Source organism: Mastacembelus armatus, chromosome 7 (assembly GCF_900324485.2).
Source record: "Mastacembelus armatus chromosome 7, fMasArm1.2, whole genome shotgun sequence".
Classification (NCBI taxonomy): Eukaryota; Metazoa; Chordata; class Actinopteri; order Synbranchiformes; family Mastacembelidae; genus Mastacembelus; species Mastacembelus armatus.
Window position 1 is genome coordinate 25,478,458 of NC_046639.1, and position 27,500 is coordinate 25,505,957.

The 27,500-nt window shown below is 39.3% G+C and overlaps 5 protein-coding genes across 5 annotated transcripts; 3 read left to right on the forward strand and 2 right to left on the reverse strand.

Annotated features, from left to right (window-relative positions):
* Positions 1-5,427: 5,427 nt before the first annotated feature.
* On the forward strand, positions 5,428-10,130 carry LOC113145227 (coiled-coil domain-containing protein 114-like). The gene is made up of 12 exons (XM_026331676.1): positions 5,428-5,495; positions 6,027-6,216; positions 6,597-6,710; positions 6,982-7,049; positions 7,351-7,523; positions 8,234-8,353; positions 8,434-8,516; positions 8,610-8,772; positions 8,931-9,109; positions 9,225-9,307; positions 9,475-9,562; positions 9,802-10,130. Exons 1-12 carry the CDS (start codon positions 5,428-5,430, stop codon positions 9,829-9,831), a joined length of 1,359 nt encoding a protein of 452 aa, XP_026187461.1. The 3' UTR covers positions 9,832-10,130.
* On the reverse strand, positions 9,627-14,966 carry LOC113145971 (putative oxidoreductase YteT). The gene is made up of 14 exons (XM_026333153.1): positions 14,855-14,966; positions 13,978-14,086; positions 13,612-13,696; positions 13,457-13,530; positions 13,268-13,327; positions 12,871-12,978; positions 12,610-12,666; positions 12,345-12,475; positions 12,064-12,118; positions 11,721-11,813; positions 11,494-11,628; positions 11,278-11,379; positions 10,876-11,037; positions 9,627-10,595 (listed from the first exon to the last, which is right to left on the reverse strand). Exons 1-14 carry the CDS (start codon positions 14,866-14,868, stop codon positions 10,443-10,445), a joined length of 1,338 nt encoding a protein of 445 aa, XP_026188938.1. The 5' UTR covers positions 14,869-14,966; the 3' UTR covers positions 9,627-10,442.
* Positions 14,967-15,487: 521 nt separating this feature from the next.
* Positions 15,488-17,550, forward strand: taf10 (TAF10 RNA polymerase II, TATA box binding protein (TBP)-associated factor). The gene is made up of 5 exons (XM_026333154.2): positions 15,488-15,881; positions 16,230-16,387; positions 16,672-16,736; positions 16,968-17,082; positions 17,252-17,550. The coding sequence occupies exons 1-5, from the start codon at positions 15,749-15,751 to the stop codon at positions 17,339-17,341; spliced, it is 561 nt and encodes a 186-aa protein (XP_026188939.1). The 5' UTR covers positions 15,488-15,748; the 3' UTR covers positions 17,342-17,550.
* Positions 17,551-18,215: 665 nt separating this feature from the next.
* Positions 18,216-27,211, forward strand: ppih (peptidylprolyl isomerase H (cyclophilin H)). Its single transcript, XM_026333530.1, has 9 exons — positions 18,216-18,432; positions 24,070-24,134; positions 24,221-24,244; positions 25,195-25,239; positions 25,487-25,529; positions 26,227-26,319; positions 26,617-26,704; positions 26,800-26,840; positions 26,957-27,211. The coding sequence occupies exons 1-9, from the start codon at positions 18,367-18,369 to the stop codon at positions 27,023-27,025; spliced, it is 534 nt and encodes a 177-aa protein (XP_026189315.1). The 5' UTR covers positions 18,216-18,366; the 3' UTR covers positions 27,026-27,211.
* LOC113146198 (probable G-protein coupled receptor 160) lies at positions 19,758-22,327 on the reverse strand. The gene is made up of 2 exons (XM_026333529.2): positions 22,236-22,327; positions 19,758-21,171 (listed from the first exon to the last, which is right to left on the reverse strand). The coding sequence occupies exon 2, from the start codon at positions 21,119-21,121 to the stop codon at positions 20,030-20,032; it is 1,092 nt and encodes a 363-aa protein (XP_026189314.1). The 5' UTR covers positions 21,122-21,171; positions 22,236-22,327; the 3' UTR covers positions 19,758-20,029.
* Positions 27,212-27,500: the final 289 nt, after the last annotated feature.

The window sequence follows — 27,500 nt, forward strand, 5'->3', positions numbered from 1 at the left end:
GTTGTGTAATGAAGCGCGATGGTAGAATGACGTATGAGATGAAAGGTGAAACCACACTAATCGAAGGATTTTAAGGAGTAATGGTGCAGCTTGTCTCTTGATTTTAAACATTTTAAGACATCCAGTCTAGTCATTTGTTCTGTTTGGCTGGTGCAGAGGTGACGTAGGACAATTCAAAATTTCAATTTTTTTGCCACCTGGGCCAGAAGTCTGCTGTTGATCTGCGGCCCTCTGTGGGTGCTTGTAGTGACCCAGGATTCTCAGAGCTGTGGGGGTTTTTGTTGGGGAGGGCCGGTCTCCCACAGGGGAGGTCAAGTCATTTCCTGCTCTGAGAGACCTCTGTCCCTCACAGCTGTCAGTGCAGTCAGAAGCCCACCTCCCACATCTGTAATCCCCCCTTCTTGTTTCCTTTTTCAAAGATGTGATGGATTGCTCTGAAGGAACTCCCTCAAGCTTGCAGCAAAATTAAAGCCGGACCATCAAAGCTGGACCAAAGTCAAGGAATTTTGTTTATGATCTTTTTTTTATGAGCTGAGTCTTATTAAAGACTAGAAACATCTAAGTAGGAGTGAAAACAAGTTGATAATAATCAGCAAAAAATAATTCCTTATTTATTTATTTATTTATATTAAATATCAAGACCAGATCTGTTCCACAGAAAATGCTCTAAGCAGCAGATAACCCCTGAAATAAAAAAAAATAAATAAAAAAACTCAGAAGATAAATGTCTGCCCACCACTCATTTAACAACGTCTCAAGCTGGAATAGAAAGTCAGGCAAGTAGGTGTTAACATACGTGTTCTATGGTAAATACATTTGTGTAGGATGATATGCTGACATGGTGACACAGGGAATTCTCTTATAGAGGAACCAGCTGTGTACAAACATGTAATAGTAATTAGAGTGCCATTACAGACTGCAGACAGACAAGCCTGCAGCTGTTTTCAAAGTCACGGTTGACCTGTCTTATGTTTGAGCTTCACATTCCTTTTAATCATAATGCTGTCAGTCCTGTGATTCAATGTTAGAAGTCAAAGAAATAAAAAAAGACACATTTACGTACATATGAAGCACATAATTACAGCTCCTACAGGTGTAGAATGTTAAAATTCCTGTCTGCTAAGTCAAGAGTTAGACAGAGCTGAGACAGGGCTATTGTCATCCATGATGTACAGAAGTTACAGCAACTGTGAAAAACCAGAGAAATTCCTATGAAATTCTCAGGACTAGTTTATAGCACTCCTTCGCTGTTTGCACCTCTCTTCCACCCACCACTTTCTTTGGTCTGAAATGGAACGGTCATGTTGGGTGTTTTTATTTAAAAGCACGCTGCCAAATATGGGATTTTCGAAAAGGGAAGCTCTGAAGCGTTCATTCAGACTGCGTCGCTACTGTCTGCATAGTTACGTATGATGTGAAAAACACATCCTTCGTTTAATCTTTTCTAATTTAATGGATTGCGGTTGGGTCTGACAAGTTGGAGGCGTCAGGAAGGAATCGTGCTCCTCAAATGTCTGAGTGGGCTTTGCACCATGGCCTTTGACCTCATCCTGTGAGGAGACAGCTCAGTTATCAAAGACACAACAGTCACTGGGAAAAAAGAGGAGAAATGGCTCAAGAGTGAAGTTTTTTCTGCCTCTGACTGTGGACAACTCAGGAACTGCAGTTAGGGCCAAGAGAAAATACTTCCTGTGAAATCTATTCCAGCACAAAACTTAATTATTTAAAAATTTCACAGATAGCGTCCTGTGAATACGATGCACTGTATCGACAAGCAATGAACTGACCTGAGGTGGAAAACACACAAACACACACATAAAAACACATGGCTTTATGTGTAGTGGTGCTGTAGCTGTGAGGCTCATGAAAGCACAAGAGTGGTTTTCCCAGGGCACCAACAGAGAAAAACAAAGCAGTCAGTGGGCAAAGAAGCATCTGAGGAAGTGGCAAGGATTTAAGTGATTTATACTGTGTGACATCTGATTTCATGGCTACAGCTTCAATGAACTGCATAAAGCCGAGCTAGAAAAGAGGGATTCTTTGCCCAGGATGTAGCACTGTAGGCCTGGGCAGCTTCCCCACATGTGATTTCAGGCCTCAGTGGGCAGAGGTTCTGCAGGCCCAGCAGGAGGTTTTCCAAAGCCCAGTGAAGCTAATCTTCAATGCACTGACAGTTTCAGGGAGAGAAGTGGCTTTGCACTTCAGTCCAGAGAAACTATATATGAACGACAGATGTCTTTTATGGCCCTGTGATGGACTGGAGACCGGTCCAGGGTGGACCCCTGCCTTCCACCCAAAGAGAGCTGGGACAGGCTCCAGCTGATCCCTGGGACCCTGGTTAGGAATAAGTGGGTCTAGATGATGGATGAATGGATGGATGTCTTTTATAGTATTTCTCTGCAAAAATCCTCCTTTTGTGAGGGTAAAAAATATTATTTGTTTTCTCATTAAGACATGGACATACTGAGTCACATTGTCAATATTTGCTCTGGGTTCAAAGTGGATCTGAATCACCCGATCACAGTCCTTTCAGGAGGGCAATGGAAAATAGTCAAATTTGGCAATGTTGTTCCACTGCAGATTATTTCCCATGTGTGTAAATGTCATGATTCTATTTTGCTGAGTAGCACGGGGGAGAAATGACGAGGCCATATATGTTTTCATGCCATGCAGACTTCTTTAGAACACCCTGATCTTACCACTCTTAGTTCATCATTCCCCACGACATGCCTCAGAATCCTGAGGTCTTACAAAGTCAGTCTTCCTTTATTCCTTTATCTCGCACTCCCACCCTCCACCCTTCCCTTCCCTCACCTTACTTACTCCTGCTCCATCATTTCCTGTTGAGTCACCAGTAGCCAGACTGCACCATGTTTTACAGTTTACTGCTCTCCTGCTTGCTTTCCTCCTCCACTTTTTTTTGTTCACGGATGCCTTGTCTTGTAAGTAGGAAGAACACAAAGTGACATTTTAACAGCCCTCCAGCAGATATTACCGCATTAAAGCAGACGTAGGAGTCTCTTCCTGGCAACATGACTGATTCATGCCGTAAATGACTTATAAGACCATAGGATTATTGGAGTTGCAGACAATTCACTACATCACTTGCCACAGCATGTCATCAATCTATATCATTATTGGAAAAGAGCTGCAAGCAAAAAGTGAAATCAAAGACAGAAACCACAGTCAATGGAATAAATAATGCTTTAATTAAGTCTCTACATGACCTTTCCAATAGTATTACCCGCTGACTTGAATTACTCCGTTGGAAAATATTTCTGTATTGCTATTGGCAATTTCAGATGTATCCTAGTAAAGTGGGAGGAACTGATGGTGTGGTGAGGTAAGGCCTCACGTAAACGTAGGCAGTGTGTGCCTGTGTGTGAGGGAGGGTTGAGGGTTGGGCTCTGAGAAACCAAAGGGCTCTGTGGTGGACTGGTTGAGTCATTCAGAAATACAGCTGCTGACTCAGTCTAAAATCTTTCTCTCAGAGCACGTCGCCAATCTATCTGGCATTTTGTACGTGTGTGTTTAAGGGAAACCCTCCAGATTGTCCATCACTACGTTGAAAAAGAGAAACCTTAGGCAGAATTTAACATCATTACTTTAGTTTTCATAAGAAACTGCACTATATGTTTGTTGTTTAATAAGAAACTGCTGAAATAATCATTAGGGCGATTACATCAAATGGAAACTGAAGTTTTGCTCAAAGCAGTGTCTATCCACCATGCTGCTGTAATCATTGGCACCCAGAGTTTTTTCTGTGATTCAGTAACTTTGTCATATTTCAGCTTTTTCTTCACACCCTTATTCCACAGTAAAACTGTGTCAAACTAACCATCAACACAACGTGATCCATGTGGGAGTATGGCCTCAGAATTAGTCATCCTGGATGTGTTGCAAGGTCCAGGAATGTGGCACGGTTGTTGACATTGTGTTAGAGGGTAATTAAGAAGGACACCTCCCTCCATGATGTAATGAGATTTTCTGATTAAATTGTAGATATTTTACCAGTGTGATCCTGTAAGACTTGTACCATATTTATTAGACTGTGTGTGCACAGGAATTATTTGATGAGATTTACTTCCTAGTTTAAATGTTATTATAATAATAGTATTATTTTAAGCCAATCTGAAAAAACAAACAAACAAAAAAAAACAGCATAAATCAATGAGCAGCAGTTGCTTCTGGAAAAATGCTGAATATATTTTTTCTATTATTGTTTGGTATATAAGAAATTCAAACCACACCACCAACTTTATAATTGCTTGCAGTGAAGAGAAAATAGCACCATGGCTAATTGAAGCTGGTCTATGTACCTGCTGTGTTAAATGACCTGCTATTAGCTTTGCTCTTCAGGTGTAATGATTCGTCATGCATGTCTGTCGAAACTGGAAATTATATTAAAGTTTATTGATTGAATGACTTATTTCAGTTTTTAATTTATTTTACGTGGCTAACGTAATTTAACGTGCATGCTGACGTCATACTTTCCCTTTACCCTCGCACGTCACTTGGATTTCAAAATAAAAGTTAACGTCAGGTTAGCCTAACGGTCGCGCTGTGTTGCTAGTTGGAAAAAGTCCAGTTTGTTGCACATAAACTTTCGGGGTTTTATTTGTCCGGGATACAAAATTGTATTTCTCTAACTTGTTTTAACTTTTATCATTATCTATATTTAGCAGGTTACTTTATGCTAACGGTAGAAAATGAAACATATTAGCTAGGTTGACTAGCTAGCGTTAGCTACCTAGCAATCAGTGCTATGCTAATTAGCTTGTTGAGCAGTTTACTGTTTTGACACTAGTGTGGTGTTGTTAAGTAGCTAGTTAATTTATAAGCTAGTTAATATCATAGCTAATGCGGTTATAACTATGCTATTTTACCAAAACCAGTGTTACGTGTCACTGGATGTCGTTAAGTGATAACTAACTAGTTAACTAGTTAACGTTAGTTACAGTTAAAGGCGGGTAAGCGAAGCTAGTTAACGTTAGCTAGCTAGCTGGCTTCAGTTTGCATCGTCACCGTGTTTAACTATAAGGTTGGTGATTCCGTGATGTCTTAACGTTAATGCTGTTAATGCTGTTTTGTTCTTCAGAGTGAAGACAAACCAAAATTCAACATGAGTCGGAGATCATCTGCTGTCAGAAGTCAGTCACTTGGGTATTTCTGTAAGTTAGCTGTTAGCATACAGCAGCACATCATGTGAGTGCCACATTTCTGTGTCAACACCAAACTCGTTATTTCACAATCTGAATCAATGACGCAGAAAGCAGCATTTTGTGAAATATAAACATGCCAACGTCACTTGGGGGTTATATTCCAAAAGAAATGTTAATAACATTCTTGTGACTCCATCAAGGCTTTCCATGTCCCAAATCAGTTTTCACAATAGTTCCTGAATGGTACATTGCTAAGTTACACCATATGTTTAATGCAGATGAAACAGACCTGAACAAACTGCAGCTGCAGTATCGCAGACTAGAGGCAGCCAAGTGAGTGTACACAGAGAAAACCCGAGACCTCCTCCACAGAGACAAGTAAGGGCTTTACTTAACACTTAGCGTAGCAGCTCCTGGGACGTTATACAGACAATTCAGTGTTTTGAACCCATGCTCAATAACTTACACACATTTAATACATATAATTCAAAGCCCAGAATGAAAGTATATTTATGAACACATTGATATTAAAATGCAGTCAGTAATCTTAATGTCTCTGTGTTTCTAATCATTGAATGTACGGTCAGAATAGAGGAAAACAAGAGGGGAGATTAAATTGATGGGGAAGCAAATGGTCCTGGGTCAGAAGGAGATTCCAGATAGAAGTGTTTCTTCTGGCAAATTATGCCAATCTATGATTTCTTGTAGACTCTTAAAAATATAAAGCTAAAATAATAATGAAAACGCCTGCAGCTGTACTACATGTATGTTTTCATGTTTGCCAGGAGCAATAACTTTCTGTATCCTCAGTAAGTTTGACTTTGTCCCTATTTACTTTACATGTTTGTGTCTCTGTGTCATCAGACAAGAGATACAGAGGCTCCAGGAAGAACATGAAAAGCTTTTACGCAATCTCAGCGTCACTCGGACTTGTTGTAACCCTTGGACTGATGCTAATATCCTTCAGGACCTCACTGCCATGTTGACCTGTGGTGACACAGTAGATGAGGAGCTAAAGTCTGAAAAAGCCAAAATCGTGTCTTTGAAAGATCAGGTGAAGTGTGTTTCCTGTGGACCATTCACTGTTGCAGAGTGTATTACCCCAAATTTTTATATGATACTTTTCTCTACTTGTTGGCTTTGTTTTCAGATTTTGAAGTGGGAGAGGAAGTTGGCAGCACATAGGACTGCTGGTGGAGCTGCACTCCATGACATGAAATCTGCTCACAGCAATTTACAAAAAAACACCTGCCTAATAGAAAAAAAACTGTACAGAGTTAGTGTTGCCCACTTTTGCCATTAAATCTAGTTAGATGTAATATTTTTCTAAATGTTTACCAGCTGACATTCATAGTTACAGCTTCTGTTTTTTTGTCCTTCTGACTCCACCAAACAAATGAAAAAGTGTGAATTCAGTTATGTTTTTAATTCTAGGGTCAGAGATGTTTCAGTGAGCTGATGACCAGGAATGAACAGCTAAGGGAGGAGCTGAAGGCACTGCAAACGGAAAAGAAACAGTTCCTACATCTTCGGTCTCAGCTGGAAAAGGTAGGTTCAGTTATTATCAACCAGTACTTCATTTTGCTATTTGCTGCTTCCACATTATAAAAAGACAAAATGGGACAATACAAAAAAAGTGGTAAATCTTGAAATCACAGAAGAGCAGTAGTTTAAACACTGTTGACAGTGCTGGGGAATAGTGCCAGACAAAAGTTGGCTGCTGAAAATAAGGATGTTTTGATGTTACATGGCCAGTGGTGGCGAGAAAGTGTTAATATTTTGAGTCTGTAACTAGATAACTCTGTGTTATCTCATCCAGGAGCTACATGCAGTTCGCAAGGATGTTTGTTACTGGACGAAAAAATGCACTGACGCCTTTAATGACAGGTGAACCGTTCTGCGGCACACAGTACTCATCAATTAAACAAAACAAGAAGTGTTTGATCACAGACAATGGTGCTTACAAAGAATCATTTAAAGACCCTCATAATTAATGGTCTACCCTGATAAGAAAAACTAACGCATGAGATTTAACTTAATTTGCCAAAGTCATACTTTCTTGTGTCTGCTTGAATGTCACAAACATATTACATAATTTCCATAGCAGTTTACATTCATGAAGTTAAAGTACCTGTACATCCATTATGAATAACTGTCCGGAGTGCTGTATATTTATATCTACACGCAGTGTGAAGGTCCATGAAAAACAGAGGATGCTGCTGGACCAGAATGATAAGGACTCGGCTCACTACATCAAAGAACGGAGTAGCCTGGAACTAGGAATTAAACATTACTGCAACTTTGAGGCATTTCTATACATAAAAGCTACTGCACACAACAAGGACAGTGACCACATAAAAGGTGACTGACTATTTACCTCTTTAAATGAATGGAACACATTTGTTTGTCGCTACATTAGAATAATATTGAGAAGGAGTACACTCATATCATTGTAGCAGTGATTGTTGTGGTCAGTTCTTGACTGTTTATTTCTAGGAAAGTAAACTAGTGACACCTTGTGTTTAAAAGAGGTTACTTCTTCACTAATAAACATACAGCAAAGAGATTTTCATTTGAGTGAACAGTTTGGCACAATGATGGACCAGTTATATATAATTATGAATTCCATAATTAAATCATTTATAGGTGTAAATGTGAGCATGAATGATTGTTTCTACATGTCAGCCCTGTGATAGACTAGTGAGTAGGGTAAGTATAAGTGTGTACCCCTCCTTTTATCCATTCACCACTGGAATTGAACCCTCTACTGGATATAGCACAGCTGAAGCATGGAAGGATGATTTTTTTTTGTTTTTTGGAAGATATTTTTGAATCAATATACAATTTAAAGTAATAAATATTTCAAATAAGTCAATTTGTAACAAGCTGGATGAGACATTCATCACTATAAGTCCCATGGGGGCTTTTATAGCCCTAGACCAATTTTCCAAGAAGAAACGTTATTCCTTACATACAGCAATTGTGATCCAATATTGATCCATTAAACATGATAGGTAAATTAAGGACCTTGCAGTGTATGAGTTTTGTTTCTGCTTTTGTCCCCATAATAGAGAAGCCTAAGCAAGAGTGTATGGAACGGGGGCTCAAAGACTTTGAGGATGCCATAAAAAAAGTCCTGAGAGAGACAGAAGAAAGTGACCTTGACAAACTTGTCACAAACCTCATACAATGTAAGTCCACTTTAACCATTTCACAGGCAATAAAAGTTGCACACTTTATCAGTAATTAAAGTATGATCTAATATCATCAGTGGAGGGACAGAACTACAGTTTACTGAAGTTTGTGAACCATCAGCACAATGAAGCAGAGACCATTCGAAAGCAGATTTCACAGGTTGGTATTATGTGTGTGCTGGAGAGAAGGGAAGGCAGATAAAATAAGGAAATGTCATTGTAGTTGTGTCATATTTATGTACTGGACTGACAGCTTTCCAATGAGATGGAGATCTTTGCAGTAGAGCAGAAGCAGGAAGAGCACGAGGCTCTTCAGTTGAGAACTTCAACCATGGAAGACGCTGCCCAACAACAGCTGGCAGCTTATCAACAACGTGCTGGGATCATGGAGAAGATCCTAGAGCAGCTCATGGAGGGTAAAGGGGCAGGCATCCCACAGTACACTATGATTTAGAATGGGGGTCAACAGAAATATGACAAATTGATAAAGTTTCATTTAACAATGGAAGACAAAATAAACATCGTAAACCTAGCAGAAACATAATGTTTTTATATCTCACAATCTTTTTACTAGGTATCAAATCACTGCTTCAGATCGGGTATGACAACCCAATGATCTGCGACCGGTTGGGCTTCTCTGATAGAGGCCAGAATGAAAATATGACAGAGTACTTGACAATGACAGAGGACAGAGTTAATGAGCTTCTCACTTTGCAGTCCTGTCTATACTTCCAGGAAAACACCAGCCAGTGGGTATGTGGACATCTAAAGCCTTGTTAGTGGACAGTACAAACCACATGACCTCTGCATGTAGATGTAAACATTTTCAGAGTTTTTAAGCCAGTGACTTCCTCTTTTTCACCTGCAGGACTTAGAGAGTCTCAGTAGTATTGCTGGTCAGCTGCTGGGAATTGTCAACCCAATCACTGCTGCTGCAACTCCTGCACCTCAGTAAGTGTGTTTTTTTTAAAATCTATTGTCAGTATTAGACATGATATTCTAAAATGAGTCATAAAGACAGACAGACTATCAGGAATATTATAATTGATTATCAACTTCTTGGCTTGATGTATGTTTTAATAACTGTACTCATGAATTTACAATCTGGCATACATCAGTTATGACTTAGACTCACTGGAGTCGGTGTTTCTTGAGGCAAAGGATCCAATTAGCACAGAGGATGTCCTGACATTGGTCAAGACCAGGGTAAGTATAAGTTAATCAAAGAAGGATTCGTGCAAAGTAAATTGTTATATGTTTAAGTTCAATCTCTTGAGTGAATCAAATTATTTTATTTGCAGAAATTATAGTACATGTCAGCCAGTCCACATGAAGTTTATATTGAAATGTAAAGGCCTTTTTATGAGTAAAAGATGTAAATATGTGACCTGCTTTTCAATACTATTCTATGGCAGACAGTAGGCGTTCTATTATTTATCCTTCAGATTCAGAGGAAAAAGAACCGACTGATCTGATGGTCACAGATGGTGCTGCCCTTTGGATCTGCTGCATACATCACAGCGCACACAAATCCACAAGCCACTGTGCTTGTTTTTGTCAGCATTAGGTAAACATGATGTGCAGTGATGCCTCAGTCTAGCCAAAGCATGAAATAGATTATCAGAGAATAACATCTTACAGTAACAATTTACTTGGATTTAAAACACATTTATGTTGTATATTTATGTGCATTTGTTCACAGTCACTAATCCTTATGAATTTGATAAATGTATTTCAGCTAATTTCTCTCAAATAAAGGTCAATTAATAGTTTACATCAGTAGTGTTTGTTTACAGAGTAGACCTTTTCAATTACATAGATTCACAACTTTATCATCATCAGTCATGAGAGTAATTCAGATGAACATTTTTGACTCAAAAATGATACCAAGACATTACGAAAAACAATTAATGATCAAGTTCTTGACATGTATGTAACTGTGTATTACTGAAAACAGGTTCAATTCCAGAAAGAATATTTACTAAATCCACCTGGTTATACAAGATTTGCACCTTCTATCATCAGTGTAGTTATGTCTTTAATCATCCAGGGTCAGTGATAGTGTTAAGGTGAAATCATTTTCATGTCAGAAATGCTTTTGAGTCTTCTGGCTCTGGCTCTGGTCAGACCCACAGTACACCACCCTGTTCTCCAGTCGTGAACGTTCAGCTTCAAACACCAGCAAATGGCTGAGCAGTGTCTCCTCAGGACCTGATCGGATCAGGGATGGATCATTGTTCTGCATGCACAAACACAGACATGGTCAGTGTTTCCGGGTCCTGTACATTATAAACCCTATGTCAGTGCCTGTCCCCACAGGTACAAAAATGAATTAAGAAAATAAAGTATTTTGTCTGTCCTTATCCCAAGTGATTACAGCTGCAAGTTCTTAAGATTCAAATGAAAGCTAATCAAATACTGCACTAACTGAGTTAATTTTGCTGTAGGCAAAGGAATAGAACAAAATCTCTGACAAAATGTAAACATGAACAGTATTTACATATAGCAAAGGCACTCACTGCCACAGCAGAAATAAAGGCATCTATTAAGTGGTAGTCTGCTCCACCATGTCCACTGACGCCAAGGTGCTGGGGGTTCTTGGTGTCTGCAGTGTATTTAGTGGCTCTCTGGGTCACAAAGTCAAACACGCGGATTTCATCTCCATTATATGACAGCTCCCCCTGCAAAGGTACATTTCATTACGCACATCCTGGAACATTGAGCTGATAAGTGTCGTGTATGTGGTCAACACTACTTTGACATTTATAAGACAAATTTTTTCATTATCATCCCCAACCCCTTTGCTTTTTGTGAGCTAATAAATGTTTTCCCTGCTGGTTTTCCTTCTTGGCAGCACCTCCTGTATTTTAAGTATTAACATCTTTCCCTTTTTTCTCCAATCTGCAGCCCTTCTGTCTTACCTTGCTGCCGTAGATGGTTGTTTTTCGCTTGCACATGTCCTCGGTGAACGCCACCATAGAAAAGGCTGATGTCAGACCCCCTTCAAACTCCATGTTAACAACCTGAGCACAGGAAACAGAAGAAGAAATAAGAATTGTGTGATGCTTCCTAGAGAGGGACAGTTTGTTGTGCCATGGAGATTAAGGTCAGACATCATACATCCAGTGTTTTCTAACCTGGTTACTGCAGACATCATTGTCACACTCGTACACACAGCGGCCATATGGTCCAGTCCTCAGTGCCGCAGTTACTGACTCAATGTCCGGGAATGAACTTGGACATATGACTGATACAGGCCAGCCAGTGTCACCCTAGCACACGTACAGTGCATATCAAGTGTTGTACAACAGGTACAGTATTACATAGACATGGCTAAGTGCAGGCTAAGTGTTGAAATACAAACCCGTTTCACACTCTCCAAGTAGATTTTGCATGCTGAGTACGGACAGTCTCTTTCTACTGCACAGTCCAGGCACCGATCTGCAGCACCTGCTGGCTGACACAAACACGAGATTTTATATTGATGTTGTATAGAGATTTCTGTCAGCAGTAGTGCGGTGACATGTCATGGATATAATGAACCTTAATGGCACATCACAACACTTTTGAGTGCTGTGATGTGCCATTTTACAAATCATTTAGATTTACAGCATTATTTGTTGGAACACTAGAAGACAATGTTAAGTATGTACCATGAAATTAACAGTTTTTTGTATTTGACAACATACTGGGAGCAGACCACATACCTTATCTTCTTTCTTGAAGTGGCTGACAGATCCAAATGATGACACTTTAACACACCTGCCAATTACAAACTGCTGGGTTAATGATTGGATTCAGAAAAACATAAAAAAACAAACAAACACCTGTCCACCTGAGAACTTAGAAGCTGTGGTCCAACAAAACCACCAGGGTAATGGATCTGATTCCTGCTTACATTGTTTCATTAGTATCATTGACAAATTGGTAAGTTGATATCACCCAGACAAGCTTGGGGCTGATGGCTGACTGCTTTCTGATGGTCTACCTGCGCGCTCCAGCCCAGTGATGTATTAGGTCGATGTCGTGGCATGATTTGGCCAAAAGAGCAAAGGAGCTCTCGGCCTCGTTCCTCCAATTCCCGCGAACATATGCGTGAGCAAAGTGATAAAACCCAACCTGGAAAAGGAAGTTGACAAAACTGACCTGTAGGCCCAAAAGGTGCTAAAACAAGAACAGGTGGGTTCACTGAGGAACCCTGAAGATTTGCAGTATTATTATTATTTGTATTTCTGTTGTATTTGCATTCTTACCGGCTCTAAGTGCTGAATATGCATCACGTCACCGACGACTCCTGCATCAATAAGCTCCTAGAAAAAGATGCATTTAGTTATAAAACCCAAACGGTAAAAACATGTTTTGGACTTTGTTGTTTTCTTCACTATTTGTCACAGAGTAAGAAAAAGCTCCGGTGCTCAGTTACTGAGTCAACAAGAATGTAGTTTCTTTTTAAAAAAAAAAAGTCTTATCAAAACTGAATCACAGGATTCAAACATGTGACAGAAAATAATCACCTTTATTCTTTTAATGACAGGATCATACCGGAGAACATGGCCCACTGACAGCATGACGCCACTCTGAGCGCAGGCCTCCACGATTGCTGTGCAGTCCTCAGGAGTTGTCTACAGTCATTAATGTGCAAGGACATGAGTGTCAAACAAACAATAATTATCTGTATTTTTCTCAGAAAAAATAGTCTTTACGCCATATGCACTAAAACACACTGAGAAACATACAGTATAAAATGTTCTTTAAAGGGCAATTTTGAACCAAATAACACAAACTAAATTGGAAAATAATACTTCAGTTCAGTGAATCAGTAGAATCAATACTCATTTTAACGTTAAGGTTATCTATATTATTATTATTATTATTATCATATGATGGATCGTGCTTGTACTGAACACTCACTGCCATTGGTTTCTCCAGCAAAATGTGGTAACCCTTCTTTGCAAAGGCCACAGCAGGTTCCTGGGGAACACAAACCTCATCTTCAGACACTGGGGTAGCAACTTATTACTAAGTTATTAATTTTATTATAGATTAAATATATCTAACTTTAACAAGTTTGTTACTCAAAACATGAGATAGCATGTTTACCTTATGTAGGCGGTCTGGTGTACAAATTAACACAGCATCTGCAAACTTCTCTCTTTCAGTTATACTGTGCCAGTCTAGTTTGAAAAGAGATAATTCAATTCAACTTAGCATGAAGCAGATAATTATAACCAACTGAAATGTATTTTAATGCTCACCCTCAAATATGTTCTCATCTACAATTCTGTGTTTCTTTTGAAGGTTTGTGCGGGCAAATTTCCTCAGATCTGCTACTCCAACAATCTGAAATGGTCAAGTACTTTAATAGATATTAAAAGTGAAAGGTGGATGAATTGTCTTGGTAATCTACTTAAAGAAAATACCTGAACAAAAAGGAAAGTGCACTATTAAAAGTAAAAGTGTAAAAACGTTATTATCAGAGAAGTTTACTTGTACTTTAAAGTTTAGTGTATGTTTCTTGTTTAGATGTCTTGTGATCTCATTTTGGATCATTGGCCCCAGAGGGATTTTATGGTTCTAGAATATGTGTCCACTGCCCCCTTTGCAGGAGCACCTCTCCTGACCTCCATGCGTTCAGGATGGATGGATGCAAACCCGGAGTAGACCTCTCCACGACTTCCAGCTCCCACCAAGATGACACGAACAGGTGAAGTCATTCTTGAACCTTGTGAACTATAAATTGCACAAATTAAAGCTTGCACACTTTACATAATGCTGACTAAGCAGGTACAGGTGACCATCACACACCAGTAATTTGGGATTTTATTCATTAACAAACAAAAACAAATAAAACCAACAACACATCTCTAATATTCTGAATTTCCCCCATGGGGCATGAATAAAGTATCTATCTATCTATTACCCACATTACGAGGGTGGGTTACATTTCCAGTTTAAACAGCACTTTATCTTTTCGAAAACAAACACATACAATACATGACAGTAGGGGTGGGCGGATCGATCCTAATATCGATAATATCGATACCAACGCTAGTATTGATATCGGTATGGATACTTTGGTTGAATTTTTACTCCCGTGTTCACTGCTGCCGTTTTTCAAAGAGGCGACCTATCTTGTCTGTCTGCATCTCTAAGTAAGTGCCTGTGTGTAAGTGGCGTGCCTGTACCTGTAGGCCGGTGTCTTGTAGAGCGAAGCAGGCACACACCAACACCCCCCCCCCCCGCCCCTCCCTCTTGCTTTGATATCTCACGTGACTCGGCGACTCGACTTAATAAAGTTCTTTCTATTTACTGTTGAAGTAATGGGTTTTAATAAATTAATAATACAATTTAAAACAAAACACATAAAAGTCATGAAAATGCATTTATATTTGATAATGCATTAGTTGTCAAAAAGTATCGATATCGGCTACACCAAAGCTTGCAGTATCGCCCACAGCGGTTTCTGCTAAAAGAACATTTGAATGTTAGAATCAGTACCTGTTCTGTCCCATACGACTGTCAAAACCTTCTGTTTGTCTTCCGTGCTGGTCCAACTACCGAGGTTCACTTCTTCGACAAATGGAGCCAACCCTAAAGCGGTCACACGGTTTGATAACGCCCCCTACTGTATGTGCCAGGTCCGCCTGCTGCATTCACTGCTTCTCGTAAATTCCCCTATCTCTGTCTGAAAAAAGAAACTAGGAAAGTTTTCTTATTAATTTAAAAAGGATGAATGATTATGAAAATATTTAAGTATATATTATGAAGAATTGGTACTCTTTGTGAAGAAATTACATATCAATCAGTTTGAAGGGATACGATGCATCAATAAAGAGTACCTGTGTTCGTGTATTTACAACTTTAAATGCGTGAAACAGTGACATAAAGATACTATTTCTGACAATTAACAGTCAACGGACACAACTTTGGTGATAATAAATTCCTGTGACTCTTTATAACTATAGTGAAAAAGTGCAGTTATAGTACCGTTTTTAAACTAGTTAGTTGCTGACACGACATCTCGTTAATATACGATTCACCACACGACACGAAGACACCCGATGGTGATATTAAATTACTCAGGAGGGTCTTCGGACATCTTCGGCTACATTCGTCAGACCCGAGTCTTACAGTCACGTGACGTAATTAGCCTTGTAGCATGAGCTGAGCTGTCGGCTGCTCCGTAGCTACAGACATTTCTGGTGCTGGCTGTTTCTTTAAGTCTGTGATTTTGATATTATTCGGGTTACAAAAGTACATTTACTTTACAACAGTGTTTTTAGAAGCCCAGTGTTAGAGCTGTTTAGCACGGGATCGCTATTTGCGGCGTATTTTGACGCTTGTCTGTGCTAGCTAGTCAAAGTTAGCACGTTAGCTAACATTACCGTCAACATGAATATTGATAACGTTAATCAGACTGTCACTACGGGAGTGCCATCTACCACGTCTTCAACTTCAAGTAATTGCATCGCGAATGATAATGCAGCAAGCATCGTCAGCAGCATCCCTTCGGTCACGACTAATGGTAACGTTATGTGACTTTGGCTGCTGTTATTGTCCATGATGGCTGGATTAGATAGCTAGCTAATGTTGTTGTGGGTGGATGATTCGTTTTCCTGTGACAATATAATATGCAAGGTCGTTTCACAGTCATGACTCATCATGTGTGGCCCTGGAAATTTGCACACTTGGAAATCTGCACAACACTTGTTTGCAAAGAGGGTTTGGATTTTGCATAACCTAAGTATAGGCATTACAGCAAACCACCTCTCTCTGGATTAAAAAATATATAACCTATCACTGTTTGTTGAATGCAGAAGATATGTGTACAATTGTGTTTCTTTAAAATTGATTTAAATAACTTCTGTCATAGCGTCAGCTTCAGCCGCCATGGTGACACCTTCAGGAGATGCCTCTGTGTCCAATGGTGTCTATGTGCCGGGTGGTATTACCAATGGAGACGTAAAGCCTGCTGTGTCCACCACACCTCTGGCAGATTTCCTTATGCAGCTCGAGGAATACACTCCCACAGTAAGTCGACTGTTTTCAGTCATTGTATGTTGCAGTCACAGCAGGGGAACATCAAGAAAGCCCTGAAATTCAACAGACTGCACATGTCCAGGTTATTAAGAGCTTAATGCTGGTTAATGAGGGGAAGATATCATTTTCACATACCCTTCTGTCATCATCACCTAGTAGCAGATACACAGTAACAATGTTCTTCACAAATAAATGTCGGAACCAGTTTAAATATGCTATGTGAAACTTGACTGCCAGGCAACTGAAGTATGAACTTTTATTTTATTAATTTCCAGATTCCTGATGCAGTTACAGGCTACTACCTTAACCGGGCTGGTTTTGAGGCTTCTGATCCAAGAATGTAAGTGTGTCAAAGGCTCCGTGAAGCTTGGATTACTTTTTCTTCTCAGTGATACTCTGTGAACCCAGCTGATAAAAATCACAAAACACTGACTTACAGACACAAAGGGAGTGTGTGGGCAGCTGTAAGTTGTACGTTTGAACGGGTCAAGGAGACACATTGTAAAAGCTGGTATGTTATTTTTATATGATCTGGAGATGCAAACAATGGTTTTCTTTTTCATTTTTTTAGAATCCGTCTGATCTCCCTTGCTTCTCAGAAGTTTATCTCAGATATTGCCAATGATGCATTGCAGTATTGTAAAATGAAGGGCACAGCCTCAGGAAGCTCAAGGAGTAAAACAAAGGTCAGTGTTTCTCTCATTTTTAACATGTACTTTATATGTAATACTTTCATACGATATTTTGACAGTTCTGTGTGGGAGAAAATGAAGTGACCATGGTAATTGTCAACTCCAGTCTGATCAGTTTCCCTGACAATATAAGGTGTTTTCATTTTTTCTTCTCCATGTACAGGATAAGAAGTACACTCTGACTATGGAAGATCTGACTCCTGCCCTCTCAGAATATGGTGTCAATGTCAAGAAACCATATTACTTTACATAGGAATATCCGCCATCAGTGCCTTTTGCTAGTTTTATTTTTCTGCTGACTCAATAAAATCTATTATGTTTTTGATTGTTGCATTAGTACAGCTTTGACAAATCTTTGTACTCACTTTGTCATGTATTATTTTTGTGGAGCCATCTTTACATTATGTTAAATTGTAAAATTGTGTTTTAGTGTGCAAATAAAACCCTTAACAAAAACCTTGATGTCTGTGAAAGTTTACATTTAGACATTTGCCAGTAAGACTGTTGCAGTAATGGAAGTTACATAATGACAAATATAATTTTTAAAAGTAAATAGCAGCTCTTTTTCAAAGTATATGCAACAACTATGGGTTACTTACTGGGAAGAATAATTTGAAATATTCTGAGCTTTACCTTGAAATATTTTGAAATTGAAAAATGAGACATTGCTAAAGAAAGAACACTATAAAGACAGATTACCTTTATTAGTGCCAGTGATTGTCATAGTTGGAGTGCATGTTTTTGTCTGGACCTTACCGGATGAAATGGAAACTTTAGTTAAGGTTGAATAACGGGTCGAAATCTATCTGTAATACCTAATGTGAGCCTCACCTTATTCTAACTGCTGATTTTGTATATAGTGAAGTTTCTGTGTAAAGTAAATGTAAGAGCTGCTGGACAATCTGACTTTGGGGGGGCAACTGGGGGAGGTGGGTGATATGTGAAATACAGGGAACACATTTTCACACAACACTCGCTAAGCTCGGTAAGTGAAGCACGAGTCGCCGAGAAGCCTTTTAGTTATAACAACACATGTTTGCGGATTTGTTAATGATAAAAATGTACGTTATTAACCACTAGGCGGCGCCGTAAAAGAAATACTGATTCCTTTGCTTTAGCGTCTTTTCGATAGGTATTTTGTTCCCAATGGCGACCCGTAACTGACTCTTCTGGGCTACCGTACTCCTGAACATCGCGTATGCCCGATGTTCAAATTAGCCGCGTGTACTCTGTTAATATCTGTATTTGTCAAGTCTTAAAAGCGAGGGAAGTGGCACAATGTCTCTTCAAACAACTAATCCTAATAACCCCATTGTTTTCTTCGACATTACCATCGGGGGGCAGGTGAGTAGCAGAAAGACGTTAGGCTAACGTTACACTGACGTTAGCACCCAGCTAACATGGAGTTAGTAGTTAGTTGTTTATATTTATACAGCATCGCAAAACAAGAGTAAAATTGTAAACAGAAGTGTAACGATAAAAAACTAAATAACGGACTGATTTTCTATAAAAAGCGTAAAATCAAGCAAGAATGCTAACGTTTCTGCTCCGCGCGCATGCGCAGAGAGAGCCCGGTCGCCCTGGAGACTTTCTGTGAATTCTCGCGAGAAATAGCGCCACTGTGTAACAGTGTCATGTATTTAATAAAAAACAATATTTGCTAAAATTATCCCCACGCAGACGCAGTTAGGTTGTGATATTTATAAAATCCCTTCATGAAGTTGAGGATAAACAGGTTTATTTGTTAGTCTGGGACTAAGTGCTTGAGTTAATTCGTGGACACGTTGTGCTGTCTGAAAGAACACTGTAATGTCAGTGAATGTTCGCTGTACATGTGAGGGAATACAGAGAGAGAGGATTTGGGGAATTTCTTGGTTCTGGATTGTTGTTTGTTGTTTATGGCTTACATTCCCATTTGACGGTGCAATGTGTAGTCCAGTCGGAGAGCCAACAACAAAAACCTAAAGCATAGGATTGCTCATGGTGTGAAACTGATTGAGAAAGTGAGGCGTTAATACAGACAACAGCTAAATCGAAGTGATTAATGTTGTATAATACTCTGTTAACAATAAAGCAACATAGATTTTCCATTGGGAACATTTCCAAAAGACATTAACTACTAATTACCTATCTATATTTGTAAACTCTTCAGACAGGTTGAGGATAAATCTCACTACACAACCCACAGAGCTGTCCTCTTGCTTTCAGTTATATCACATGATCCTCCTCAGGTGACACATTGTTCAAATTTCCAGTACTGGATGAAAAAGTTCCAAGTTTGTACAAGTTTGTTGTAGAGTATTCCATCATATCACATATTCTTTGTTGATGTCCCAAATGAACCTCTTTGGATTGGCTGAGACATGTAAAATATACATAAATGAAAAGACAAGAATTGACCTATTTAAATAGAAGGAATGAAAAAATAAAGTTTAGGCAAAGAAAAATGAAGACTGAGGACTGTGTTTTATGATATTTTATTAGGAGAGAAAATAAAGACAATAGATACAAATAAATATAGATGAAATTCTGTAGTCTTCACAGCATCACTTTGAATTCTTAAGTCTTTTAAAGGTGATCTATAACAAAATGAATTGAGAAAGTGTAAAATCTACAGTCATTTCTGTACATATGTCCAAAGGCCTAATAACCTAATAGTCTGTCTGCAACATTTAACTCTTCAAAGAATTTCATCTACAAGTCCAAGTCATGTTTGCTGCAACATTTTCCTGGTTTATTCTTTGGTCTGGGGCACTTCTGCAAATGCTACTGTGACAGATACAGTCTATCTGTGTCCACGCCTTTGTCTGTCACAGTGTTATCCCAGGTCAACTGCTCAGAGAAGCATGCTCATTTTCATGAAGTTTTAATTTACACGCTATGGTTTTCACTTGCTGTCGACTGCCAGGTCGGTGATGTAACAGGATCATTGTTGAACGTGTTAAACAGAGAGAAAAGTGTTTTTCTCTCCTTTGGAGGGGTTGAACACAGCTGCAGGGAGTTGATGCTGCTGTGTACCTTTGCTCAAATGCCAGTAGATGTGCCATAAGCACATATTCTCTGGTAAATGGCTGTATGGGCCTAGCGTCTTGCTCTTTGCCCAGAACAACAAACCCACAAGTAAACTGTTTGTGCACTCCAACCAAAGAAGGTTAATAGTGATATAGGCAGGTACTCCAAAGCCAAAGGCCAGACAGCCCACAGTCACCACAAGATAAGGCACCCAAAATGTAGCAAAGCCCAGGGTTAGGCTGAACCACAGAGGTGGTCGTGACCCCACGGTCTCATTCAGATACTTCTGCTCACATGCTTTTGTCTCCATGCAGTTGGTTGAAGTGAATAAGTCGCTTCTCTGGTTCTCCTGTTCTTCCCTCAGTTCAGATAGCCTGTCAGCCTCTTTCACCCACTGGGGAATTCTTGACCAAAAGGGAGTTGCTGCAAAAAGGACTGTAATCAAAAGCCCCAACGTTAAATAGTTAACCAGTGTAGACTCCTCCACTTCACACACCAAGAGATTTGTTCCTGTCTCATAATCCAGTTCCACCAGTTCGGTTTTGGCAGAACCAAAGGAGTAAAAAACTGCTAGCATCCACACCAGCAATGTGAAGACTATGGTTCTGAGCACTTTGCAGAAGGTGCGTTGGTTGCAGATCCAATAATTTTCTAAATAGTAGTCCAATGTACCCAGGCATATTATGGGAATTGGCAGTGCTGCATATGTTGCTGAGGCAGTAGCCAAGAGGAAGCACAGTGACACAAGAGACCTGCCAGTCCCAAGAAACCACACAGTTGCTATACAAAATGTCATCACCAAGTCAGCCAGGACAATGGACAGGCTGCACATGCTTAAGAAGGAGGTGTAAAACCTCCGAGAGGAGAGGTAAAAGACGACTATGTCCAGTCCCAACTTGAAAAGCATTAATAACAAATATTTATCAGCATTGTCTGTATGACAGCCAGACCCATCTTCCCATTGTTCTATGATAGCCAGCATTTTGACAGTGTGGCTAGTTTCTGGCGAAGCTTGTGGCATTTAAGTTCCTGGAGCAGTGATGATTCAAGATGAAGACGCTTCAGGAAATGCTGTGAAAGACAAAAATATTGGTTTGGCTATTGAAACAACAGACTGCAACCAGTTCTTGAAAACAAACAGTAAACACGTCCATGCGTGTGCTTTAATGGATCACGGGTAAAGATGCGGTGGTGGATTAGGTTGTCAGGTTTCCCCCCAGAAAGTGTTAAACCCTGTAAGTTATAAAACATCTGGCTTCTCCTGGTGTAAGTTATAAGCGGTTCATCTAATTTTAGTGATAACAGTTAACAATATACACGATGAGATTTGCCAAGAAAAGGGTGATTATTGCTATTGAAGCTCCCTATGTAGAATCTTGCCCTATCATGTGCCTTAAAAGAGGATTTAGTTTTTAGGCCATGGCATCATAAATCATAAACCTGTCATGAAGTGCACATCCACAGGCACCACTACAGGAGGGTCCAGGCTGGAGTTGTGCACTCTGAACAGTGAGTCACATAGACTTGGCAAATGCATGATAAATATACCTCATTGTAACAGCAGATTTGGTATAATTATAATCTATATTTAGGACTTTTTCTTATCACACCCTGTAACTTTACTAATGTGAGTGAGTAGAGTGGAGTCGAGCACAGAAATGTTCCTCCATATTTTTTTAGTTTTCTCCCTAAGAGATAAAGGCAGGATCTAATTGTATAACACTGAGCACACTCAATAAACACATTTGAGACATATGAGCTGAAAGACTGGTGAGTCCTGTGTTGTCGTCAGTGCTGAACACTGTGCACACATACCCGCACATGAAGCTGTTACAGTGCTGCTTTAGGTTTTGCTCCTAACAAATCAACATCCACTTGTTGCCTTTCAGCTTTGTAGTTTTGAGATACGCTTTTCAAATGTAGAGAATTCAAACTAACAACTTTCTGAACAAGCCCTGTGTCAGTATTGTACAAATGGTATTCATTCCAGCAGCACACACCATCCTGAACATCCACATTTAACACACACAACATGTAAAACAGGTCAAACAGGTAAAACAGGTTAGGTGGCGTCTACTCAACCAGTCAAAAAGTAAAATGAAATAAGGATCTATGTGACCATAAGAAGCTCGTACCTCTGTCGTTGGGGTTATCTGCATCCAGTAATACAAGTTAGAGGCCGCGTGTGCTTTCATCAAGACTCTGCAGGTGTATGACTGTTGTCAGGTGGTTGTCCTTTTAGGCTGCCCTTTGTGGCTCCGCCTTTGAATTCTGAATACAGACGAGTTCTTGGACACGCCTTTGGTGTCTTCAAGGAAAGCTCCTTGTTTTCCCTCCTATATGCCCCAGAGATTACCTTTCTTGTAAAGCTAATTTGCATATCCTCCAACAGGTAACTCAGAAAACGTAGCAGAACTAACAACCAGCCTTGCCAGATGAATGGTAAGGCAAACACTGATAGAAATGCAGCTTCACTAACAATACGTGTTAGTTGAACCCACACCCTGCGACTGGCTGGTTTTTATGCATTTGTCACTGTACAATTACATTAGAGTATCAGGAAACTGAAGAGTGTTGTATGTTGGAGGCCTATGGTTATTTCCTAGGAATTCCTAGTTACGAAGTTACACTACGCTTTGATTAAATCTAGACTCTGGGTGAACATCAGCTCAGTCTGCCTTGACCTCTAGGAAACAGTGTTATTAATAAAAACATAAAAATACTCAGGCCTGTGGGGAATTTTCCTATTGCACTTTAATGAAATTTGTTTTTCCACAGTATATACTAACCTTACAAAAATAGCAATAACACTTTGTGTTGACCAGCCTGTAAGAGGAAAGCTGTCAACATTTAGTAAAGAGAAATAATTAATCTCTGATCAGTTTGATCTGAGTATTTGGTCGTACAGCTGGTTTACAGGACCTTGTGTGCACTTGTAGGTGCAGGGAGCTGCAGGAGAGTCAGTAGGTGTGGTGGGTTGGTCAAGTATTTGTATAGTTTGTACTCTTTAACATGACATTTTAAAAATGCCTTTGTCTTTGCTTTCTACTTCAGTGCATATAATTTTTTGTGTCTTCTTGGATCTGTGTGTTTTTGTTTTATATCCCAGGAGTTTTAAATTTGACTAAGTTCATTACAGTAGAAGTAGTTCAACACTGCATGTTACAAACCTGCTCTGAGGCACATGAGATTTGAGTGGACTTCACACTCTGACCAGAGACAAGCAGATAACCTCTTTTGTGGCTGATGTGTGTTCTGTCAACAAACATACTATAGCTTCTGTATTTCATTTTACTGCCAGGAAACATATTCTGTAAATATCAAGTGTCTGCTCGTTTCACTGTGAATGGTCTGCATGGAGTGAACGAAGAGCTGTGCACTGAAGTCATGGGGACTCATTTTACACCAGCTCATTGTTTGTTTTCACGTGCACGCGGATGCTGTAACACTGGGCGACTTGCATGCCCCTCTCGGCTGTGGGAGGCCTGGGCGGACAGTAACGCATACATGCATATACACACACACTGTTCCAAACACCAAGCTCATAGAACATTTAATGTCCAATTATAATGAGATTGTGGGGTGTTCTCATTTATGTATTTCTGTTACATATTCTTCAACCACTGGGAAATGTCAAACTGGAACGAAGTGACTTGTGTAGTTGAATTAAAACAGGGTGTACTGGACACTGTCAGCTGTCAGTTCTCAGGAATAGAAGCTGGTGTTGTATTAAAGAGAAGGAAGACAGACCTGAAATTCAACCCTTGTTATTGAGTAGAATGGCTACATGATGTATCAGCTGACCTTATCTTTGAGCTAAATACTGTTGGCGTGAGTGTAACTGGTTAGTCCAGATTACTTTCTGTTATTTGTTATTTAAATTGGCCAGAAATGAAGCTACTAACATGTCTTGTGTGTGTATGTTTCTGTCTTCATTCAGTATCTTTTGTGTGTTCAACTGTTTGTCAGGATGTCGGACGGATGAAGATCGAGCTGTTTGCTGATGTGGTTCCAAAGACAGCAGAGAATTTCCGGTAATGAAAATAGATTTTTTTACATTAACGATTTGACTGTTTGTGAGTTTCCAAAGATTGACCTGCAATTTCATCATCTCTTACAGGCAGTTCTGCACTGGAGAGTTCAGGTAAGGCTATATTCTTTGATGGTACAAAATACTACACCACATATGCATACTGCATCTTTACATGCATTTAAATACTGCAATTATTGCCAACATTTGACAGCAGCCTTGTATTTGAAACATGAAACTATTGAAGTCGTGTGTGCCTTTATCAGTTTATGAGATAAGGGCAGTTTAACATTAACCCAGTAGGTTTCTGGTGGCCACACCCTATATGTTCTTAATCAGGTCTCTGAGGTCTCTGGGTATTTACATGTGTATGTCCGCCTGCCTGTGTGCGTGCGAGACATCCAGCCAGTGCAGGGAAAGTATTGCAGTGCAGCAGAACGAAAGGAAAGAGCTGTTCATGGTATCTGATGTTGGAGGGGGAAAAAAGGCAAACTAATTAAATACCACAGACGTTCAGGCATGTTGCACTTTCATAACAATAAAAGTGAAATGTGTAACAACCCACACTCTGGACAAGGGAAAACAAATACTCTGAGATGTCTTTCTCTGTTATCTCTACATATCTTGTTGGCTTGTGTGAAGAAAGCCAAAGGAAGCTCTTGACTCTGCTACTGAATGTGACAGTGAATCTGTAGTATCACCCACAGCTATTCTGAGTCCCCGAAGCTGGTAAATGCTTTACATGTCATTATACACTGAAGGAATAGGACACATTTCATTGGACCAGGTGTTTGTGTGTGACTAGTGATGTCCCTGTGTGGTATAACCCTATGCAATGCCATGTCACACATGCTGTCAGATATAAGAGCTGTAGTACAACAGGAGCCAATATATAATAACTGAACAATGTGGTGTTCTGTGCAGTGTGTACTCCTAGTGAGTACACACTGCACAGACTCACTGACCGTCACAACTCACAGAACATAGAAAAACCTGTTTTGCATGAAGGGACAGCTCGTAATGTAATAGTGTAATTTAACTGCTAATGTTTTTTTGCCCCACAGGAAGGATGGAGTCCCTATTGGTTACAAAGGCTGCACATTCCACAGGTACGGAAACATGACAGGTGGATTTGTGTAGATACTCAGGTGTTGGAAAGGTTGTAAATGATTTAGAATTATTTTTATCTGGTTCAGTTTGACTAGAGAATCTTGCACCATCTAGTGGCCTCTGTGCCTGTGTCCTCTCCTTTTTCTGTTTTCAGCACACAGACCAACATGTTTGTTGTTTCTAACTACCTCCTTTGTCTGTCCAGTTTTATTGTATTGAAACTGATCAATTTCTGTTCATTTGCAGGGTGATCAAAGACTTTATGATACAAGGAGGAGACTTTGTAAATGTAAGTATATACACAACTATTGTGTTGTCTGTACAATATAGATATAAACTTTTTGGAAATATTATTTTATAGCAGAAACAATATGTTTCATGTGAGTGGATATGAGAGTAAATGTGAATTCAAGTGGAGAAAAAAAACAAATGTCTGTGACAGATTTACTGCTTGTAATTTAATTCAATTCAATTCAGTTTTATTTGTATAGCGCCAAATCGCAATTGAATCATCTCAAGGCACTTTACAAAAAAGGAAAAGTAATGCAGCTGTGTAGTACTGTGCCAATATTAGGTCACAGTGTGAAGGGAGAGAAATGTGAGATGTTAAAAGCTGGTGAACTGGTTTCACCCACCCATCCACTTCTTTGAAAGCCTGAGGTATGTAGGTGTCCTCAGTGGACGCAATGTGCTGTGTGTCACCTGTAGGAACTGAGCCAGCGTGACTCACAGCAGCTTATCGCACACGTTTCTGTAAGGTTATGATATTATCTTCTGCTTCTTATGTTCGTTTATTTAAATCTTAATTTCAATTAAATCTTGCCATGGTGTCTTACCAACTGTAGTTGAATTTTGAATTGACCGAACATGCAACTTCTGCCCTCTGGTGGACATGAGAGTTGCAGCACATCTAAACTTGAACTTGAATGTCACTTTGTCCCGTGTGAGCAATAGTTCACGTCATGTATTGTTTGTCTTTGGTGCAGGGCGATGGAACTGGTATCTGCAGCATCTATAGAGGTCCATTTGCAGATGAAAACTTTAGAATGAAGCATTCGATGCCTGGTCTTCTGTCCATGGTATGTTTGCAGATCAATGTGCTGATGTTAGGGACACTCCTGAATCCAGGGGTCTATTATTTTGACTTTAGGCAAATCCAGATGGGAATTTTCTGCAGATTTTGTATATCCTGCATTATACTGCATAAAATAAAATAAGGATTTGATTAATCCATTCAAAGTGAACTGCTCAAACTATTGTAGACGTGTTGTAAGTGAATTAACCCTGACTTTTATTTGCTTAAAACTGCCATTTTTTAAAAGTACCATTCTTTCTCTGTGAGTCTCACTGTTGTCCTCCCAAATATTTCTTCTCAGGCAAACAGTGGTCCAGGGACAAATGGTTGCCAGTTTTTTATTACCTGCACTAAATGTGACTGGTTAGATGGAAAACATGTTGTTTTTGGTGAGTTTAAAATGTTAATTATGCATTTGGATTTATTTAGAGCTAGAATTTCATTTATGTGTCTGAAACAATTGTTTTGTTCACATGTATTTCAGGAAAAGTTGTTGATGGTTTGCTGATCATGAGAAAAATTGAGGTGAAAGCTTAGTTGAATATGCAGCCATATTAATGTATTAGTTTAATTTAAAAAGACAGATTTTTATTTGACTGTTTAAAGGGTTTTTTGTTCTAAGTTTTCTTTTCTCTCAACAGAACGTTCCCACGGGACCCAACAACAAGCCAAAACTCCCCATTCTCATCGCACAGTGTGGAGAGATGTGATCAGCTTGCTCACAACACCAGTGCAGTATGCATAGGTTTGAAATCCATTTGTGTGATACTTCACATTCAGTAATTATTTTCTGAGACGAGCCTGAAGAATTTGATTAGCGAGTAAAACATTTAGCATTTCTAATTCTGTCACACTGTAAGATTTATATTCAATAAATTGTTTTACATTTTTATAAACCTGTGGAAAACATTGAGTTTAATTGAAAAACATAACATTTGTACTTGGCATCATATTCTTATATTGTTAGAGTGTGATGTTATCAAAGTATGCATGTGTATAGTGTTTGGACATTAAGCTCACAGTAGTAACAAGGGCTTTTAGGTGGAGTTTCTGTCTTAATATTACATAAATATTAGTGGTGTATCAGGCAGCTATTTATTTATTTTTAAACTTTTATTTTCTCCACCTCGTGTATCTTGATTTTTATTTTTATTTTTTTGGGTCTTTACAATAGAAACTGATTGA

Coding starts and splice junctions, on each gene's coding strand:
- LOC113145227 (XM_026331676.1), top strand. CDS start 5,428: ATGTTTAATGCAGATGAAACAGACCTGAACAAACTGCAGCTGCAGTAT. Junction 9,110..9,224: donor AGGAAAACACCAGCCAGTGG/GTATGTGGACAT, acceptor TTTCACCTGCAG/GACTTAGAGAGTCTCAGTAG. Junction 9,308..9,474: donor GCTGCAACTCCTGCACCTCA/GTAAGTGTGTTT, acceptor GGCATACATCAG/TTATGACTTAGACTCACTGG.
- LOC113145971 (XM_026333153.1), bottom strand. Junction 11,814..12,063: donor ACTTCAAGAAAGAAGATAAG/GTATGTGGTCTG, acceptor TGTTTGTGTCAG/CCAGCAGGTGCTGCAGATCG. Junction 10,596..10,875: donor CCTTTATTTCTGCTGTGGCA/GTGAGTGCCTTT, acceptor TTGTGCATGCAG/AACAATGATCCATCCCTGAT.
- taf10 (XM_026333154.2), top strand. CDS start 15,749: ATGAATATTGATAACGTTAATCAGACTGTCACTACGGGAGTGCCATCT. Junction 16,388..16,671: donor TCGAGGAATACACTCCCACA/GTAAGTCGACTG, acceptor ATTAATTTCCAG/ATTCCTGATGCAGTTACAGG. Junction 17,083..17,251: donor GCTCAAGGAGTAAAACAAAG/GTCAGTGTTTCT, acceptor CTCCATGTACAG/GATAAGAAGTACACTCTGAC.
- ppih (XM_026333530.1), top strand. CDS start 18,367: ATGTCTCTTCAAACAACTAATCCTAATAACCCCATTGTTTTCTTCGAC. Junction 25,240..25,486: donor AAAGGCTGCACATTCCACAG/GTACGGAAACAT, acceptor GTTCATTTGCAG/GGTGATCAAAGACTTTATGA. Junction 25,530..26,226: donor AAGGAGGAGACTTTGTAAAT/GTAAGTATATAC, acceptor TCTTTGGTGCAG/GGCGATGGAACTGGTATCTG.
- LOC113146198 (XM_026333529.2), bottom strand. CDS start 21,121: ATGCCACAAGCTTCGCCAGAAACTAGCCACACTGTCAAAATGCTGGCT.